This window comes from Euwallacea similis, chromosome 13, assembly GCF_039881205.1.
Source record: "Euwallacea similis isolate ESF13 chromosome 13, ESF131.1, whole genome shotgun sequence".
Classification (NCBI taxonomy): domain Eukaryota; kingdom Metazoa; phylum Arthropoda; class Insecta; order Coleoptera; family Curculionidae; genus Euwallacea; species Euwallacea similis.
In genome coordinates, this window is record NC_089621.1 from 4,888,978 (window position 1) to 4,909,464 (window position 20,487).

The 20,487-nt window shown below is 34.9% G+C and overlaps 3 protein-coding genes across 5 annotated transcripts; 1 reads left to right on the top strand and 2 right to left on the bottom strand.

Annotated features, from left to right (window-relative positions):
• The first annotated feature begins 494 nt into the window (after positions 1 to 494).
• Positions 495 to 11,498, top strand: LOC136413277 (growth arrest-specific protein 2-like). Its single transcript, XM_066396732.1, has 9 exons — positions 495 to 583; positions 811 to 997; positions 8,106 to 8,230; positions 8,285 to 8,426; positions 8,482 to 8,704; positions 8,771 to 8,862; positions 8,913 to 9,068; positions 9,120 to 9,295; positions 10,173 to 11,498. Exons 1-9 carry the CDS (start codon positions 527 to 529, stop codon positions 10,380 to 10,382), a joined length of 1,368 nt encoding a protein of 455 aa, XP_066252829.1. The 5' UTR covers positions 495 to 526; the 3' UTR covers positions 10,383 to 11,498.
• A 798-nt stretch (positions 11,499 to 12,296) lies between these two features.
• Positions 12,297 to 17,463, bottom strand: Sep2 (septin 2). 3 transcript variants are annotated; one of them, XM_066396734.1, is made up of 7 exons: positions 17,155 to 17,462; positions 16,797 to 16,914; positions 16,138 to 16,280; positions 15,625 to 16,083; positions 15,233 to 15,574; positions 15,014 to 15,179; positions 12,297 to 12,601 (listed from the first exon to the last, which is right to left on the bottom strand). In XM_066396734.1, the coding sequence occupies exons 1-7, from the start codon at positions 17,182 to 17,184 to the stop codon at positions 12,579 to 12,581; spliced, it is 1,281 nt and encodes a 426-aa protein (XP_066252831.1). In that variant the 5' UTR covers positions 17,185 to 17,462; the 3' UTR covers positions 12,297 to 12,578. The 3 variants fall into 3 exon arrangements, with proteins under 3 accessions (XP_066252831.1, XP_066252830.1, XP_066252832.1); XM_066396733.1 differs by lacking the exon at positions 12,297 to 12,601 and adding an exon at positions 12,645 to 12,885 and having other exon boundaries at positions 17,155 to 17,463; XM_066396735.1 differs by lacking the exon at positions 12,297 to 12,601 and having other exon boundaries at positions 13,117 to 15,179.
• A 771-nt stretch (positions 17,464 to 18,234) lies between these two features.
• Positions 18,235 to 19,592, bottom strand: LOC136413279 (uncharacterized). The gene is made up of 5 exons (XM_066396736.1): positions 19,378 to 19,592; positions 19,080 to 19,309; positions 18,880 to 19,030; positions 18,569 to 18,829; positions 18,235 to 18,514 (listed from the first exon to the last, which is right to left on the bottom strand). Exons 1-5 carry the CDS (start codon positions 19,401 to 19,403, stop codon positions 18,280 to 18,282), a joined length of 903 nt encoding a protein of 300 aa, XP_066252833.1. The 5' UTR covers positions 19,404 to 19,592; the 3' UTR covers positions 18,235 to 18,279.
• Positions 19,593 to 20,487: the final 895 nt, after the last annotated feature.

Genomic DNA, 20,487 nt, shown 5'->3' on the forward strand with positions numbered 1-20,487 from the left:
AGATGGGTATCATTGACGCTACTTGAAGAACTGTATTTTCATTGTATGGCTTGAAATTTGGATTAGATTACTGGAGGATACAGTAAAAATATCCAGATAAAGTGACAAATTTAGGTCATAAAAAATCATCAAAGTCCAGTAGCTTTGGATAGACCTGCAAACATTTTTTATTTTTTATTTGATATTTTTCCTCAAGGAGAATTTAATAACACTGCTTCCATTGCTGTCATCCATATACGAGAACCTTTTTATGATTGATTGTAGCACAATTCTAGTAATTAATGGCTATTAATCAAGACGCGAAAAACAATGCAATATTCCACCCACGTATCTACGCCTATGCTCTGTTCTCCACCACAGTGATGTATCTAATGTAAAATTAATGAAAACATATTCAACAAAACTTAGTAAACAACGAACACACAAAAAAGTTGTTTATGGGAAGCGTCGAGCCCTTAGGTACTACTATAGCAAATATTTTGTTGTAGTCTGATTTTTAGTGATACGACGGAGTCCGGTATGATACATGCTAGAGATTATTGAAATAATCCAAGTTATGTATTCTATAGAACTCCAATTTTTGGTAATCATTTTTGACTATGTTAAAAGAAGGAATTTCTTTACAACTTTTCTGTTTTTAAGACCAAATCGGCTGGATCTAATTGCGTTTAAATTAGCATTTCAAGTAATTCCATAACCGAAGCGTGGTCGAAATATCTCAACTCTTAAGCCATCGACCAACAGAGACGTTTTTCTGTAGATAAAAAAAAATTAATTCTTTTACAATATTAATAATTAATGATTTTCCAGATGGCGTTTGGGCGAAACAACATATCTCGCAACCGAAATTCATGGGGCCCAATCTCCGTGGGATTCCCCAGGCCGGATCCTGAAGAAGAGCTGGCTGAAGAATACTCCGAAAGAATGATGTCGGCACAGATGAGGCAGTTGGATCCCCTTAAGGAAGATTTGGCCGACTGGCTCAATAAAACCTTAAGTAAGTGTTTTGCAGAATTCTTAGTTATGTCATTCGTTATTATGGTGGGTGTTTAGAAGAAAACATCAAAGAGTTCAAGAGCGGACATTCATAAAACAGTCCTTACGAACCCATAAATAAAATGCATAATAGAACAGTTACCAGCGAGAGTTTATGTTAGGTGTCAGCCGGTGTTGCTGCAATTATAATTATCTGAAGATTGGTAGCAAAAATATACCAAAGTAGATGGAATTCATTTCAAGTAGGTATTAAAAATGCTTCCTAGCTTAATTCAAATTCGAGATATTTACTGGGAATTAGCTCCATTGAAAGGAAAGAATGGCTATATTGGTTTAATCGTAGTATTTTCAGCCTGGCTTATTCTCCTCAAACATTGAAAATTTGTTAAGGTTAGTTCAGGTTATTTACAAGTGAACAGGATCCAAATTTGAACCAGATTTGAGGGACAAAATATTGGAAAATTGACTGAAGCTATTTTCAAAAGAATTGGGCTGATGAGTGCTCGATGACATGTTTTAGATTTATGCAGTTGATTTTTTCAATGTCAAAGTATTGGAAAAATTGCCTTTCAAGGTGTAAAATATCAGAAAAATTAGAAATAGCTGAATAGCTGGTTTTACAAGAATTGTGTCTACATGCTCCTAATGGACCGTGGTTGGTAATAGTCTTGCTCGAAATGCTTGAAAGGGTATAGACTTGGGGAGAGTAAAGAAAATTCCAATTCAAGGTGCCAAACGCTGGAAAAATTGAAAAGGTATCCAGAAGAACTCTTCATGTTTCCAGTCCTCGTCTATGGCTCGCAATTAATATGGACTGCACTCATCCAGCAAAACTACTTTCTGGGCCTGTAACGTAAACATGTATTACGTTATTCATGTAATACAAATAACCATTACATTACAAGCTTGGAGAGCGGCACTAAACAAATTTTAGATAGCAAAGACAATAGTATTTTCCAAAGTTTTACACTATTATTTCGCAGCCAGAGGGATTGGTAAAACAAATTTTCAGTGATCTCAAAATGGTTTTACCGATCCTTTAAGCCAGCTTTTGGATCTTGACCGGCAAAAATTCGCTTTCAAGGAGAGTAATTGAACTGAAAATGCATACTTTGTGGCTGGCCGTGAAAAAAATATATAGCGTGAGCTAAATATGTTAAATGCTCTAGAGGATCTAAAGAAAGAATTGAGGACCGTTTTCGAACTTTAGTACGATACATATCAGCAACGAGACATTTCCCAAATTACAGGAAGGGTTTTTTTGTATTTATACATTAGATACCCTGTATATGGTATTGCGGGTATTTTTATTGGCTTTGTGACCTCACACAATGGATTACGGTCATGTCGCATGTCAGTCAGTGGCGTCACCCTAACAGACCATATACAAAAGCATTTTTCTGCATAGTTAACAATGGGCGCATTCTACCGTTCCACGAAAGCCCGCGACCACGCCCAAAATTAACCTCGTCTAAGCGCATTAGTGCCTTATTTGTCGTGTAGAATATTTACACGACAATTCCTGATGATGGTGATGATCAACAGGGGCACACCTACAAAATAAACTCTGTTAATGGGGCTGATGACCAGATGGGAGCACGACGGCGATAAAATGAAGTAAATTATTAGCCGGGTGCATTATACAATTCCTATATTACAGGCGAGATTGCGCATATGTAAAATCTAATAAATAATGCAATAAAATCCCTCGGAGGTTGCGTTATATCTCAAATCTCCATATTTGGAGGCTTTTAACAGTTTATGCCATTCTCGATTGTGGCGAACGTAAATCTCTTATTTATTGACTGACAGTAATCAGTGATTTTGTTTAACTATGTGTAATTGGTTTTTTAGGCCTAGAAGAAATCGGAATTCCTCCATTTCCTATGAGCAACTTTCATTTTCAAGCCTGACATAGGTTAATTGTTATTATCTAATGAATTTTTATAACAGACAATGACAATGCGTAAAAGACAATCGCTTGAAAAAATTACGCGTTTAACGATTTAATGTGAATAGGAAATTCGTCCCCTAACTGAAGGAAATGTGACATAAATTCCAAAGGAAATTGTTTAACAATAGGTACTTCTTGGGATACATGGCCCAACGAGCTTTTCTATTAAATAATAAAGAAATTCAGGGAAAGTACTTCTTCGCCCCATTAATTAACCGATAATTATTACTATTCAGCCTGCTTAACAACGAAGGCTTCGGTATTCGAGTGTCAACATCAGGTCAATATACTTTAACAGTGTTTAGGCAAGTAATGTAATTTACCAGAAACAAACGTGGACAGACTATGGACAGATACGAATGTCCTAATTAAAGAGCCCCAGTTTGTGCACCGGTTCTGCGACTATTGTGACCCATGGAAATTGCAATAAATGAATGCCGCGATGGTATGGAAAACAATTGTGTGTAAGTGATGCACTATCTGATGCAGCTTTACATTATCACTCGGTCTAATTCTGCATAAAACATTCATGAAATGGTGTAATGATGATGTCAAAGCGACACAGTTTCTAAGGTGTTGACCGTTGCTGGTGGGTCTTGGTTTAAGCAGTTGCGATTGATTTACCAATGCCACCACTCTGCCGCTTCACGGTCAAAAGTTTTGTTTTTGGTTCTCGTAGCATTCTTAGAAAAATATTTACCTCCTGGTTCACATAATGTAACCGTTACCGTTGATGTATCTTGATTGCGTTATCTATAGTGCGCACTAAGTCGAATTTTGATAAACCAATCAATTTCGATTAAATCACCAATGCCACTACTCTGCCATTTTACACTGGAAAAAAAATGCAACTAACGGCATTTAAAAAAATATTTATTTTTTTGTTTACATAAGTTATTTCTCCTTTGCCAGATAATAGTGTCAAGAATGACTATAAATACGAGACACAACACGTCAAGACAAAATATCTTTGCCCATCTACATACTGCCATAATCGAATGCGGTTTGCATGTTTAGATGGTTAGGTTGCACCCTTGAACCATGCCTCTGTGTATAATGTAATTTTATATGACCAGACGTCTATCCAATGCGGTCAATTTATTGTGACAGCAAGAACAGGGCCAACACATTTGTTGTTCTTGCATAATGCAAACATTTCATGTTGGTTGAGGGTCTGACAGTCATGGAAAAATTCAGAACACACCAGGTTTCTTGGAAATATTCAAGGAAGTTGTGGTTAGTTTAGATTACTGAGAATTCCTTCCATTTTCTGGCTGGTTTAAATTCACAACTTCCACAAGTTGAAAGAACTTGATAGCATTTTTAGTAGGCAATTGCGATCTGTCACTTTTATATCAACCATCTCCTTCTTCAAAAGCATCACTAGTTATTTCTCCATAACTTATCTCTGCCGTACTCTCTGGGACACCTTACAAAATGGTGCGAAAATTCAGACAAAGAAAATCCTCATATTCTCATACTGCCATGCACATTTATTTGATTTCTCTTGTTGTCTACTTAATCAGTTTTTCAGTTTTTATTTATCCTCCTCCAAAGACTCCACAAGCCACTTGACTGTGCCATTTCAGTTTCTTTCGTTACAACAAACCAACATCCGCCATCCAGTTTTCCAAGATTTCACACTGCCACATTTTGTAGCTCATGAGAAATTAGGATTTTTTGAAATTTTGAAGTAACTCGCACTGACCTGATCACTAATTTCTGGGAGTTACTGCAATAGACCTAGCTCGAAATCTTCTAATTTCGAAAGAAATAATTTCGTATTTGAATGTCAAAATCCTGTACCTATCGAAACCGAAACTAACCAGAATCTGATTTTTGGATTTTTTCAAGTAACCTAAATTGTAAATTTCCTGAAATTTGAACCCAACTGGACTCACCTGCTCAGGAAATCTCGGAAATGAGGAAATTATTATTTGATATCACATACCCTTAGTTCTATCTACTCAATCTGGAAAAATATTTCGTTGCTTAGTAGTGCTCTTGAAGTTTAAACAGAAACTACATGGGAGCGGTACTTTCAAATTATTTTTTCTTTACTCCGGTCATGCATAAGTATATACTTTCATGTGTATGTGCGTTCATGTGCATGTGCTTGTTATGGAGTCTAAGAGCGTAATCGAGTGCGTCAACCGTTTCCACCAAAGGAAATAAATTCGGGTAGAATAAAGATTAAAAGCTCGTGATAGGGGCACGACCAAACAGATCTCGTGTGGCCGATAACCTCCCGATTTAAGACCATTGCACTGGACCTTTGTCCTTTGCTCTATTTCCTTCATTCTTGGACTAAAACTGAATAAATCTCTCAATAATCAATTAGTGTTTTTACAAGTAGGAAAATCAAAAGTAGAAGCTTTTATGCTAGTTTTATAGCAATAATTTAAAAAATAATATTACATTCAGATATTTAATCATGCAATATAGGGAATTTCACTGCCTGGCACTGCGCCTTCCACGCTTCACATGACAAAGTCAAATTTAGAGGATATTATGGACGTAATAATTGAGGCCCTATAAATAGAGAAAAGTATTTTAAAGCCCAAACACATCGGGTCTCAGAGAAAGTGACCATTTCCTGCCATTGTTTTTGAGGATCTTTTCAGGTTATTTAAATATTAAGGGCTTATTTCATCAAGGGTCCCCGAAACTGACGCCTTAGTAAGGTGGATTTAATTATCATAATATGAGAGTCATGCTTGGAGTAAAAGGAAAATACCGCTAGGGCTGAACAGATTACTGCATTTAAGATAATAAAAGCTTAAGGACAGACGAGAATTTTAATATTCTTATTCTTTTGATGTCGTCGATGGTTTAATATGTAGATAGTCTTAATGAATTCAGAGGGCCTTATTATGAACGCACGGCTGTCTTGGACTCCTAGGGATTTATTCTTCACGTTCCTCATTTACACGTGAAGAGGTCGGAGACATTTTCCTGTTGATATGATCAATCAAAATATATTGTTGCATGAAGGTTTATTTAAAGGGGATTTGTTAGCCGTATCTCCTGTGAAAATTTGGATAATCCAAAAGAAATGCTTCTCAGCTGATTCTTCATTATATTGAAGCTAAAGCCTCAATTTCTACTAAAACAGTTGAATTCCCTGTTCAAATCATCAACCTTCATAAACGCACTTATTCTAGTACATTTTCAAATTAAACCCAGTTTAGCTTAATCGAATTAGCGCCTGTACGGGAGTTTTACGACCCCGGCCCATTAGGCATTTAAGTGGACGAATAATATCGTCTGTGTACCCATTTTGACACAGGCGAACTATTGGTCTTAACGAGACCAAGCACAACTCATTTAAAAACAACTTTGATCTAATTAGGGCATAAACAAAAGCCTTAACGCACGATGAAGTTAATGCGGTTAACCTAAATTTAAATCACTTCTAATCGAGTTAAATCGCGTACCACAGCGTTGCAATTAATCGCATGCGAGATCCAGAAATTTGAGTGCCATGATCAGTGGCGGACATATGAATGAGTGACATTGGAATTTGCTTTACGCCAAAATTCACTTGCTCTTAGATCCGCCAGTGACTGAAAGGGTTTTTTGTAATTTAAAAAACATGCACTTTAATCCAAAAATTAGGGATGCACGAATCAAAGTTTTTAATTAAGGGCCTTCAAATCAAATATGGAAACTTTGCATTCACGAGTAGGAAACACAGAGGCGAGCTGAACTCATTTTAAAGTCAAGCATGCAAGGACCAAACGAAGTATAAATAAAAATAATTGTTTTGAAAAATTGCTTTATATTGAATCATCTGAAAACGTTATACGCTAATATATCAAACGATAAAAGGATCCTCTGTAATTTGATACGTGAATCTGATATCAATTAAAGAACAGAATTTTTCAATTTAAAAAAAGGTGAAAATGTACGAAAAAGAGTTAAAAAGCCCAAATGTCGAGGTAAAAGTCATTAATTAACATTCAAAATTACAGGGTCTGAAGCTTTTACCGGCTCTGCAAAACGAAGTACGGTACTAATTTTCACGGACGTTACATTCATAAATCTTAATTTTATATATTTTTTAAAAAAAGTCAGTAGGATGCCGAGAAAAGCAAAAAATCTATAAGAAAAAGTTTCGTTGCAAAAACAAAGGCGTGCAAACTTTTAAAACGCAAAAATCAACCAACGCACAAATTCCAGTATAAGAAATAAATTTAGAAAAATTGCTGGATCTCCAAGGCCGGTACACGACTTGTTTAGTGGTTCCTGAATGCTGAAAAGGATTTCTGTAATTTGGAAAATTTTGTTTTAAACACGTTAAATGCAATGACGTGCTGGAGGCAATTTCAATAGGGCTGAGGCTAGAGCCAAAAGAAAAATTCTCAGAAAAAACAATTTTTGTTCATTTGAAAAACGGTCGTAGTACGCCAATAACGTACGGTGTGTTGACACTATTGAGCATTGTAAAAAGTTGTGCAGACACAATTGTTTTTTCATCAAGGCAACGTATCCCCCTAGACCCGCCACTGAGCATATTCATGTCACCAGAACAATTCTTCCTGTGTAATACATAGTATTCTAAGGATTAATGCTTTTATGTTAAGTAGACAAGAAAGCAGTTTTTCTGGTACTACAAAATGGGTACAATTCTGAACGCGGTCGATTTGCCCATACAAAGCTTGGTAAAAGAAAACTAATAGTTTAAATCGTTTAACGACTGTTACTGATCGATCTAATTCACTTCCGCCATGTGACGTCTAGCCCTATAATAGCAAAGGCACATCACAAAGCGTGACACAGGACTAAATAATTAGACCCAGAACCGGTGTAATAATGACCATAATTCCAGGTAAATTGGTGTAAACTTGACTTTAGGTCAATGGGTCGGATCGTGCACAGATTTCTTGATGTACCTTGTCATTAACGTTATATTTTCCTCAAATACCACATAATTATGAATCACTGAGTAGCATTTAATTAAAGAACGGTGTCTTGGACTTATGCATAACAACACGGCAATATATGGCTCTAGTGTTCTAATTTATGTAATGCCAATATGAATATTAATATATATATTGCTGAAGTTTATGAGGGCCGTATTTGACTGTGCTAAATTGTCCAAACTAGGCTCATTAGTAGACACCGAGAAATATGAGCTTTTTAATCTTCTTAGGAATAGACTATCTAAGCAGAGACAACTTCCTCTCGGAGCTAGACAATGGAGTGGTTCTCTGCCACTTGGCCCAAATTATTTGCGATAAGGCTAAGAAGATGGTAAACTCAGGATTGGTAAATGCGGTAAAATAGACTCACATATTCCAAGCAGTGCAGAAGTAAACTTCAAATTCTTAGATGATACCAAGTGTACGAGGTAAATGCTTCGAAAAAGCCAAGCGAAGAAGCTTTTTCTCCCGCGACAACGTCGCAAACTTCCTCAAATTCTGCAGATCCCTCTCGGTTCACGAAAATCTACTTTTTGAGAGCGACGATTTAGGTAACTACCACTTCAATACGCCCGTTTTAACCTCACGTTTGAATTAATTCTTCAGTTCTTCACAATCAGCCACGCAGCGTCATTTTGTGCCTCCTAGAAGTAGCTAGGATAGCTACGAAATACGGCATAGAGCCTCCAGGGCTAGTACAGCTGGAAAAAGAAATAGCAGAAGAGGAAAGCAACAATTCAGGCCCCAGTTCGTTGCTTTCCTGGCAATTCCGCGCGACCCCACCAAGTTCCAGGCTGGATGGGTCTGACTATAAAATGAGTCATAGTCGGTAAGATAGTATACAATAATTTTGAAAAAAAAGGGAGTTTACGAGTAAGAATGCGGTTATTTGCAGATCAACATCTGCGATTTCACACTATGCAGAACGCTGGAATACCGGGCCCCATGTACTGCTTATCCAAGATCCCAGAGACATTAGAGCATCAGGTTAGTAGAAAAAAAAATTAACAACTCTAGAAAGTTATTGTTGTTTTTAGGCGACAGTACCCAAAATTCCCTACCATTGGTGAAAACTAGTGGCGCTAGTGATGGAGTACCTAGCGACAACACTGAAGATGAATGGTCCAGGGGCAGTCCAGAAGATCCAGATTTGGACGTGGTTGATTCAAGCAGGAGAAATATGGTCAGTAAAGGTTTGTTAATGATTTCTGAAGTTTTGCAGTTGTGGTGAAAGAAAATTTTAGGCGGCGGTGATACTCCGACACAAAGCTTAACCACGGAATTGGACAGAAAAGTGCAATTGGCTGCAAGATTGATGCAGCGCAACTGCAACTGTGCCAATGGGAAATGCGACAAATTGCAAGTACGGAAAGTGGGGGAGGGCAAGTACAACATTGCAGGCAAAAATGTGTTCATAAGGGTAAGGTTCTATGTGATGTTTTAATGAAAAATTGCTATTGAAAAATCTCCAAATATATATAACACTAACATGCAATTGGACATCGATGAAAGTTCCGTTTTTTTTTATTTGCACAATATCCTTTTAGAGTTTTGAAAGTAAATTTATTATTTATCTGACGTCACAGTCGCTCACAGAAAGAAATATCCCTCAGTTATTGTTTTTACCATCATTAGATCAACTATTCCTGGATGTAGTTTTAAAAAAGCTGTTAAAGTCGCGAAATCTTCTCATAAGTTTTCAAAATAAATTAGGGGAAAATTAGTCAATGGTGCATTCTGACAGGTGACGCTTTCCCGTAGGTGTCTCTTTCCACTAATGCATAACAGCAAAGAACAACTCATATGTGGCTCCACCGGTCCGGATATAAGTTACATTCGCCATTCTTAAGATTTTTTTTACAAAATTAATAACCTTTTTAGTGCTAGTTCTTCAGTGTCCTGGTTAACTTCAAGTGAAGTAACTTGCAATCAGGGCTAACCATTAGTCAAATTGCTTCTATCAATGACGGAAGTGTCTTAAAGGTGATTTCGGAAAGAATTAACGAAAGACTCGTTTCAGTAAATGTCGCTGATCTCGCTCTCTACTAATGAATACCCCGATAAATAAAGCCTCCTATCTGACTTTAATCAAAACATTGTGCATACGTCATTGTCAAGAAACGATTTTTCCTTAAGTTCCAACATTTCTACTTTTTTTTTGAAAGATCGCCAAGAATAATGGGAAAGCTAGAGTATTGAGATTTTTGTTTATTGTTTTCTCCCATTTGTTAATCTCACAAACTATTAAAATAACGTTCTCAATAAAAACTAATAAATTAAAATCCCTCCATTTTCAGTTACTAAAAGGACGTCATATGATGGTTCGCGTAGGAGGCGGTTGGGATACCTTGGACCACTTCCTGTTACGTCATGATCCATGCCAGGTGAAGGTGGTAATGCGGGACGGTCCCGGAAGGGACTCAACCGACGCCTCAAAGTATCTGCACATCAGGGCGAAGTATCGCAGCCCTCCACCATGCGAAAATCGCGAATCAGTCACACGTTGAACTAGTGCTCGCACCCATCACTGCGCACGCGCCTTTAAGTTGCCTATTCCAAAGCTGTTATTGCCTTATGTGTTTATTTTAGACATTGTTGATCGATTAACGATAGGGGTTTTAGAGATAAGGATGTTGACGGAAAATAGTACCAATCTACGGCTCAAAATAAAAAATAATAATACAACTAATTGACATAGTTCAGTCTTGCCAAAAAAAGGAAGTTCTAAGGAAAATATTCACCACTTCCTTGACCAAAAATTACGAAGTAACACAAGTAGCTGCAGCTATCACCTGCGCCATTATCAGGAACTAAAAAGCAAATATTTTCAACTTAATGGCTGTAATCTGTTTTCAACACTAATATTTCTAAACAGGTGTCTCACATATCAAAAATTGTTCACACACTTAATTTTGTATCGTAGTCAAAATAATTTCTAATTCAGGTTAGTTTCATTATTGTTCGATTCACGCAGGTTTTCAAACAATAATTTGAACTGCCTTATACTTGATATTAAGTATTTGAAGAGGAAAATTAAACTTTTCAGTGAAAACAAAAAGAGCCCCAGAGTTCGAAAGTTAAATGGGGCAAAAAAAAGCACGCGGTGGAAAATATCGTATCCAGTTTCATGGAATGGGAGCTAAAAGGTTTCTAACATAGGTTTATTTTAATTTTATTTTTAGAAATATGAATCGACCGTTCTATATCTACCATTGCATAATACATTGAAGAAAACATCCACAAAAATAACTGCTAACTGCGAAAGTCTATCAAACACACTTCTCTTACACAACCCTGTTCTAAGGATGCGACAGCCATTCGATGCATTTCTACCAAGTTCGCTCAAAGATCGTGCCTTTTGAGTAAATTACCGAAGTATGCGGTTCAAATAACGCTGAACATTTTACCTCTAGAATTTCGCCTACTAAAACATCCCTTGTGTAGGGAATAATAAACCTATAGTGCAAATCGATAGTAATAACAGTAACCGTACTGATAAGAGAGATTTATTGAGTGGTAACTCATAGTAGTTAGTTGATAGTCATCGGCTACATTGTAAGGTTTCCTAGGTTCTGTAGGATTTTGTGCATATTTTTGTACTAATTAAACTGTTTGATACATAATGCCTGTACGTAATTTTATTTTTTTAAGTCACTCCACATCATATCATATCCTGAATTAGGAGAGAAGATTCTGTTAAATGCATGAAATACTATATTACATAACAAGCGAAGAGAGTGATTTACAAGGTTATAGAGAACGGTTAACACACGATAGTGAAAGATTGCTTACATACCGCAGGCCAGACCGTTACTCACGTGAGTGTGACAAGAGGCTTACTAGCAAGTTGTATACGTTATTTTTCCCACAATAAAAACATTTAAACAAGAATAAAAGAAAAAAATATATCTTCTAGTCTGAAAATCAACTCCAGGATCATCACATCGCAAATCCGACACTGAACCACAGCTTCAAAAATGCCATTGCGTTAGCCACAATTTTAGAGCTGACGTGTTAGGGAATTTGCTGCTATCTGACTGAACACTACATAGCACTTTTAAATTCTAACTCACAACTAAAGCACATTGCTAATTTTCTACCCCTTATTCAACACGTCTTACGGATATTTTCGTAGGTGGTCGTGAGAAAAACCAATTAAAATGTATTTAAAACAATCTTGGGAAATAACTAGCAAGAGGTGCATTTACCGACGTTGTTTCCGCCACCGAATAACTCAATTGATACTCAGTAGGTAATTGCACCGTTTAAATTTTAAGATCAATAATTACCAGACGAATTAAAATGTCTCATTCACCATTGTCAAAATTTTTTCGTTATTTAACATAAAAATTGCAATAAATGTTATTAAAACATCACATAGAGAGAACTACGTCTCAAACCTTTTTTAATTTCGTTAAATCGTATATTAATTACTCAATTTACTAAAAACATTATTTGCATAATTAGTAGTATACATTCCAACATTACTAGATATAACATAGAATTAAACATATAGGTGCTATATAAAAATATGTGGTAATGATTTGTACTTAAACTCTATAATACTTTTCAATATAGAAAATTATAAGTAAACTATCCTTTACTCTTAAACTGAAGAAATAAATTAGCACGATATAAACGCTACAGTCTACAAAAATATCTCGCTGAACATCTGAGTTAATCGCCGAACAAGGACAGAGGACTTAGATAAACTTATGCATCACTTCTGAAAAGAAGAGAAAATTCGTTTTCACTTTTTCAGTCCAAGAAAACTAAATCGAGCGAGCACCACACCACAAAAGCTTATACAGCAATAGCTAGTAGAAATAGAAATACTGCCTTACAAAAAAGCATCTATGGATGTATGTATATGTAGATAGATGATTAAAGCTTTAGTCTAATTTATAGAACCTTTTTTTTTGACCCAATTAAATAATAATTAGTGCTAAAAGGAGCGTATGCAGTTTCCAGTAAAAGTCGTTATGAAGAATGCCACAACACGGCAAAAACCTAGAAAGATGAAAAGTACTTCAACTTTAACAAAAAAATTAGCGTTTCTAGGTGCATTATTTGTGCAGTGCAGTAAAATGTTCTCTTGTAGGATCATCAAAAGCCTGACAGCCATCCGAAACCAGCGAAATTTGAGAAACTACAAAACTTATCCAGGAAGTATACGTATTACAAGATGTTTGCGAAGTTAGTGCGACCAGGTGAAACGGCAGTTTAATATAAAGAGTCGTCTTTATTAAAGCATGTAAATATATTACAAGACACTATTACAATTACAATTACGTGTATATAGCCATCAGAGTTAAAAATGGCAAACAGGAATAGTTTGTATCTTTAAACGCCCAATTTAGTTATTTTCCATAAGTATACACCTATAATATGTAATTGCTAAAATTAGTAGACACCAACATGGATATACAGGCTGTCCTGTCTCTAAAGGATCTGTATAAAGGTCTACCACTGATTCCTGGAGATCGAAATACAATCATTTAACACAAATTATCTTAGTTTTAAAAATTTTGAGTTTTCGAAATGTGAAAAATGTTTTTTTTTTAATATTATTTCGTTTGTTGTGACTCTACATGAACAAATTCTCGTTCAGGAATAGTGATTGTCATACGTTTTGACCTTAAGCCAACTTAAAAAAAAATTCTTTGTCTTCTTATATTTCGAAAATCATTAATTTTTGGATTAAAATAAGTTGTGTTGAATTATCGTGTTTCCACCTCAAGTATCTATGGTCGGGTTTTGCGCAGAAAATTTAAGGATACCCTTTATAGTTAGTCAAAACTATTTACATTGGAAACAAATCATAATAGGGCCATTTGTGTGGTTATTTATTCTGTTCTAAATACAATATAAAAGCAAATTAATAGTAAAGGTCCACTTGTTATGAGCGAATAAAAATCTTGAAAAAGGTAAGCCCTTTCGGATTTTTCAAAAGTTCTCACTACTCGAAAGAACTAAATTAACTTGGCAAAAGGCGATAGTTTTTTAACAAAAAAGTCTACTACTTTTCGAATTTAACCTTTTATTTCGTCACTTTAATAATATTCACCACAGTTGTGGACGGGATTTGGACCATGGTTTAAATGCCCGAAAAATATAAATTGCAACAATTCCAAATTTATTTTAATATGTCTTTAATTTATTTATATTAAGATATGATTATTTTAATACAAAACCAGCACTTGCTTCTTCTATAAAGCAAACGTTCGCTGTAATAATGAAAATATTTGGTGAGCCTCGAGCGGAACTCTGTAACCTAAATTGATTCGTTTTCCTAATTATCTTTTTATATGGTTAGAGATTTCGAAAGACTTCGAAAGAATGGTAATAAATTAAAGGTAAATGGAATTGTATTTAATTTAATTATTAAATGTAAAAAATACAGTCAAAAACTGAGCTTTGCACGTTAGCAAACACACTGGAAGTCAGGGTCAAAACTCTTCCTCAATACAGTTAACTAAAAATCTTAAAAAATTATTTCAGAATTGCCAAGTTTAAATTAATCAAATATACTGAAAGTTACAGTCAAAATAAGTAATTTCGACGAGTCAAAAAAATAGAACATTTCTCCCACATTTGCTCAATTCTCTTTAATGCATCCTTATTCCCATTATTGTGTTGCAAAACTCCCTGGAGTCCAATGAAAAATTAGAAACACTAAATGAAAAGATTCTAGATTGCCAAAAAATCTAGTACTTATAATATTATATTAGTATATTGAAGTGTAAGTAATGGCACACAAGTAAAAACCCAATACACCTCATAATAAATTTATAAATAAAGAACAGAAATAAGGTCAAATAAGTCCCTCTCCGCACCCTTCGGTTTATTAACACCAAACTGAATAGAGATTTGTGAAGAATGAAACGCGAAAGCGAAAGCAAATAATTGCAAACATATTAGAAACTTTGGCTTAAAATAATATAAATAAAATTTTAATATATAAAGTCTAAGAGCGAATTTTTTAGTAACACAAAGCAGTTATTCTAAACCAATTCACAGAAAGAACACATATTTTTTGCCCATTATAAATACATTTAGAGTAGCTGCCTTGTAACATTTAAAAAAATCATCGCCCTGTATAATATATTAGTAGAATAATCAGATTATTTCTTCTTACTTTTTCCCAGGGTTAGCGTGTGGTGGCTGCTAGAGCCCATCTGCTGGTACTGGGCCTTCCTTCTGTTGTACTCCACAATTTCATCTTCCAATTTCTTTCTGGAGTCTTCAATTTTCTTCTTTTCATCTGTATGATCTTTCTTCAATTTGTCGAATTTGGCATGAAGCTAAAAAAACACACAAAGGCTAACATATTAAGCAATACATCAACCAAACTCACATCTTTCTCCGCTTCTTTTAATTCAGCCTCCTTCTCCTTCACTCTCACCACAAACATTTGCCTCATTTCATCCTCTTTCTGCTGCAATTCTTGCAGATGATTGGACCATTTCACCTCAAAAGTTTCTTGAAAGCTGATTGGTTTGTTGTTGGCGTCAACGTCTGAAAAACCCATTTGCTCTAATCGTTTTTTCCTATAGAGCTCATAATGTCTGATATGCGTCTTTTCACGCATGTCTTCCATGTTGGTTCTTATAAGCATTTCCCGAAGCTTGACAAAGTCGCAATGAGTTTCATTTTCGACTTGAACAGTACCCCATGGATATTGTCTGGCTCTAACAAGCTAGAAATTTGGATTAACAATATATAATTGTTTTTCATTAAGGGTTTTACCTTGCTGCCAACTTTTACAAAATCAGTGCTGCCAATTACAGCAAACGGAATATGAGAATTCATAGAGCTATTAACCTCTGAAACTGATTCATCGTCAACGGGAAACTCGTAAATGTGTACTCCGTTATTTTGAAGTTCAGCCATAATTTTAGACTTGAATTTGAGAAGCTCTGTTTTAGAAATGGTATCTGCCTTGGCGATAATGGGAATTATATTCACTTTCTGGTCGAGCTTTTGCATGCAAACCAAATCAATAGACTTCAAACCATGCCCTGTAGGGCAAACAAAGTACAAGCAAGTGTGAATTCTTGTGTCATGAAATGCCGAAAGAGATCTCTTAATTTTCAACTCCTCTTGTAAATAATTTTCGAACTGATCATCAATGTATTTAACAATAGCTTTGAAGCTATCTTCTTTGTTGATTTGATCACCATAGCCAACAGTATCAACAATTGTAAGCTAAAATTATTATTGATAAAACAATTAGTACACCATAATGAATGAATAATGTACCTTCAGCCGAACATTACTCTCTTGGAGCTCATATGTATGTCCATTTAGTTTTACTGTAGGTAAAGTGTGAGGACTTGGATTTGATTCAAAGTTTGTATTGAATAATGAATCCATAAGGGTTGATTTACCCAAACCTGTTTCTCCTAAAAATGTTTATTATTAATTATCAAAATTATACATGTTGTTTGAACTAAGAAAGCAGGCCTTCTTTATTGCTGACCTCGCACTCATAAAAATTGCTTTACTATCATCAAATGTGCTCATATTAGCTACAGTGATATATAAATATAAAAAAATATACAGGATGCCCATTTTATCAGCCTCTACATTATGATTTCAATTATTTTAAAAAATATGAGGTTACTGATACTGATAATTATGTTGATATATATACTGAGTAACTAATTGTTAAACTTAGTCATGGGTTAAAGAATGAGTAAACGAAACGATGAAACATGGTATTAAGACATCTTGAATTTAAAACAGTCAAATATGAAGAAAGGAAACATAATATTTCAAAAGCATTTAAGACTAATTACTGTTGTTGCATATTGCAACAACTCAATAAGTCACCCACATAGAACTAAATGGATTTTTATGGTTTTATGAATATTAGTTTTCATATTAGACCCATTTAAAGAGTTGCAAAATAAACTTACCAATGCACATTATGTTAAATATAAATCCATTTTGAACACTTTTTGAAACCAACTGATCTGGAAGGCTATCAAACCCAACATGGCCGGAAAGCATTAGATTCCGAACCAGGCCTTCAACCTGTAAAATTGGATTAACAACAACCATTATTCCTGGTAATTAAAGTGAAACTTCTAAGCAGACTGTTTAGAAACGAGTTAGTTTTTCAAAGAACTAGAACAATGCTGAAGAATTCAGTCTACTTCCTTTCAGAGAAAAGTGTACCATCACAGGGAGTGGAACAATAATACTGTAATGTAATGCCATATTAAGCAGACCTGACTTACATTTAAAATTCTAAACAATTAGAATGGTACTTACCGCTTGGGAACCCACTTCTACAGGAGGCATTTTAAACTTTAAATTCCTGAAGGGAAAACAGAAATTTTAACTGGACCTGCAAAAATAAACACGGATCTCCGGTTGAAACGTTCAGTATATGAATGAAAGGGATGGGTTTACAGTCGAGTTGTAGTTAACTAAATGATAAATTTGATTTTTGATAGCGTTTTTCAGTCAAAAACACCATAAAGTACATCAAAATTGGTAAAAATGGTTAAAAACAACGCCCAAAAAACGAAACTTACTGTAAACAGTAATTTTGCTTTTATCGTAAATGATGAGAATTCCAAGCAGAGCTCGGAGAAGAGGAGAACTGTCAAAGTCAAATTATATGTCAAGACGTGTGGCGTTGTCGCTGTAGTCGCCATTTCGACCACTGTAAAGCTTGGGGAATTTCTCGTAGCATTCGTGCGCGTCATCTCATTCTTGAAAGATTCTCCCGTTCCAGAGATCGTGTAATAAATTTAATTGCAAACCCACGGAGAAAAGAAAATAAAAGTTGCCTGAAGAAATAATGGCATTATATTAAATTTTGATTTCCCTTTTTGAAGCAAAATATTTTCAATATTTTGTGTTTTGCTGCTATTTGTAGGTCTAATTGACGACGTCTTCAGACAACAAAATAATAACCGGCTGGGAGATTGTTCCTCTGGAATTCAGACCATCATGGAATAAATAGGTTTTGGAATAGCACAAAATTTAAATTAAGACAGCCACCCCTGCCTTGTACAGAGTAGAATAAATTTAATATTTAATATTTCTATTCACAAATTATCTATTTTTCTCAGGTAACATTTAATGCTTCAGTACCTCTGCACGACACTTTCATTGACATTCAGGACTCGATAAAAGGATTTGTAATTGTCAACGGATTCATATTCGGAAAAATCTTTGCAGTGAACCTTCAGCAAAGTCTATACCTACCGGCGAGACTTCTTTAAGACGGCGTAAATGAAATTATCATATTTGAACATTTCAGCGCTCATAATGCTCTTTAAGTTTTCCTTGGAGCCTATCTATGGTTATGGCTCTTATATCAAATTGAAATGGTGAACACTAAACGGGATCATAAATAATTTATTCATCAATAACTAAGTTTTTTGTTTATAAAATATAATTTTTCGCTGCATTTGAGCTCGAAGGGGTTTTTCCACTTTGTGAGAGGTTGGTTTTTCCAGTAATTCGCCTTAAATAAATCGGAAATCGATCTCTAGTAGTTCTGAGAAGGTTTTGGACAAAATGAGAGGGATACATGTTTTTGGCTTGAATTTTCTCGTCTTCGGTCACCCGTTTATCGTCTAGATGCATAAGACTTGGAATGGACGAAATCACGTATAATCTGAATTTTCATTAATTAAACTTATTCTTCAGATATTATAAGTACTCAACTTACCGATATTGCAGATATTGGTACATATTCCCTCGAGTCATAAAAGATGGGACCACCGGATTCCCCATCAGCGATAAATATTTCAGTTTAGGGCAATTGTACCTCAACGTTTTCACCCAGTAAAGATCGTCTATTTTGCAGCGATTCAGATAGAGCAATTCTAAATGCGGCAGCCACGGGATATTCGTATCTATTGAATTGATTGGGTTCTTGTCTGCTACAAGTGAAGTCAGTGTGGTAAAATGCTCTAGGAAATCCAGACTCCTGTAATTCTTCACTGTTTTAAGTTCAATAATGTATTTTAAAACACTTACTTAATATTATTATCACTAATATCTAAAATTTTCACTGTAGGCCCAAATTCGTCACATATTAATTTGGGCATATTCGTTAATTTCTCATGAGCCAAAGACAGTCTTCCTAGCTTAAAATCGTCATGAACAGGATCTGTATCACTTGAATAACCTACCACAAAAAAGATTTTTCTTCTGCTCAACGTGTGTTCCAAACTCACCTAATAAAATATTTCCTAAATTTGTCATATCACTGGTTATCATCTCTGAATGAAACAGATTGTTCAAAACATTAGGCAAAGTTCGTGGGGTTACTATTTCTGCCACACCTGGTACTACCACATGGTCTTCTTCAGGAGGAGGGTCTCGCCACAATTCGAAGACGTCTGTATAGAAAGGTGCGGATTGATCTTCATATTGCGAATTTGATGATGACGATTGATTCGTGGAACTATATAGAATTCAGAGGTAATAAAAACATCCAAGATTATATTCATGTTTTAATGCTATTTCTCTTACTTATCGTCGCTTGCTTCTTCTAACATTGTTCACATAAAATTGAACACTACTTGAAGGAATAATATTTAGGACACACAAACAATTTTCGAATGGTATTTACGCACGATTTATCTCTGGTACATAAAAAAAGGTTAACAACGATTTATTATCTCTACCGGAGTTCAATAACATGACGTCACGTTATTGTATCTTTATAGGTTGGTAAATACTCGATTGGTGAGCGAAACCTAAATGGGAACTCTTTAATACCGTTCAGTTAAGTATCATTTAAGATTCGATCAAATATCAATAAGGGATGTTCTAATCATTTAACAAAGTATTTTCTGTATAATTAAGATTTTGACTTACCCTACTTTCTGAAGCTATTTACTGCATTTATTAATTCTTTTTTACCTACTGAATTAATTTCATAAGTAACTTCGTTACAGTTTAATCAACTACTCGACTAGTAATACTTCGTAATATGCGAAGTAACGTCTTATCAGAAAACACAACAGATACATACATGTATATTTATTTACATTATTTATCAGTACCTAGATTCTTAGCAAAACAGGGCATGTGTAAGTCACTATTTACAATTTCCATTTATTTGATAACTTGTATTGGAATTATATAATGAAATATCATCAATAATAATACGTATATAATTATTTATTATTAATCTATCTCAAACCGCCCTATACACGTTTTAAGACAGATGACGGAGCACAACTTTTTTAAAACTTTCTTCATTGATTGTTGATAAATAGATTGATTATTAATATTTTTTTGTAATCTAATTACGACCATGTGGACTCACCGGTGTTCATATTCAAATTTATCTGAAAATTCTTATAGGCCAAAGCAAATTTTACCAGCATATAACACATTAAGAAACCTGCGCTTGAACGATACCTACTGTCTTGAACAAAATAGCGCACAGAGTTTCATTATTAATTTTCGTCCAAAATGATGTATATGCACAAAAATTACCATGAACTTAATAGTGATTAAGATTAATAATAATAATGATCGTGTCTTAAAATAAATTAGTTGTTTACATTTTTTCTCTAATGACAGCATTGATGCATGTGCGAAAAGAGAAACATTCCTTTGAAAAGAAAGTAA

Bases quoted from the DNA above. Each gene is read 5' to 3' on its own strand.
- LOC136413277 (XM_066396732.1), top strand. From the start codon at position 527: ATGCTAGAGATTATTGAAATAATCCAAGTTATGTATTCTATAGAACTC. The intron at 998-8,105 runs GTAAGTGTTTTG...TAATCTTCTTAG, and splicing joins CTGGCTCAATAAAACCTTAA to GAATAGACTATCTAAGCAGA. The intron at 9,069-9,119 runs GTTTGTTAATGA...AGAAAATTTTAG, and splicing joins GAGAAATATGGTCAGTAAAG to GCGGCGGTGATACTCCGACA.
- Sep2 (XM_066396733.1), bottom strand. From the start codon at position 17,184: ATGCCTCCTGTAGAAGTGGGTTCCCAAGCG. The intron at 16,915-17,154 runs GTAAGTACCATT...CCAATTTTACAG, and splicing joins TAGAAGTGGGTTCCCAAGCG to GTTGAAGGCCTGGTTCGGAA. The intron at 15,180-15,232 runs GTGAGTTTGGTT...GTGTTTTTTTAG, and splicing joins TAAAAGAAGCGGAGAAAGAT to CTTCATGCCAAATTCGACAA.
- LOC136413279 (XM_066396736.1), bottom strand. From the start codon at position 19,403: ATGTTAGAAGAAGCAAGCGACGATAA. The intron at 19,310-19,377 runs GTAAGAGAAATA...AATTCTATATAG, and splicing joins GAAGAAGCAAGCGACGATAA to TTCCACGAATCAATCGTCAT. The intron at 18,515-18,568 runs GTAAGTTGAGTA...ATGAAAATTCAG, and splicing joins TACCAATATCTGCAATATCG to ATTATACGTGATTTCGTCCA.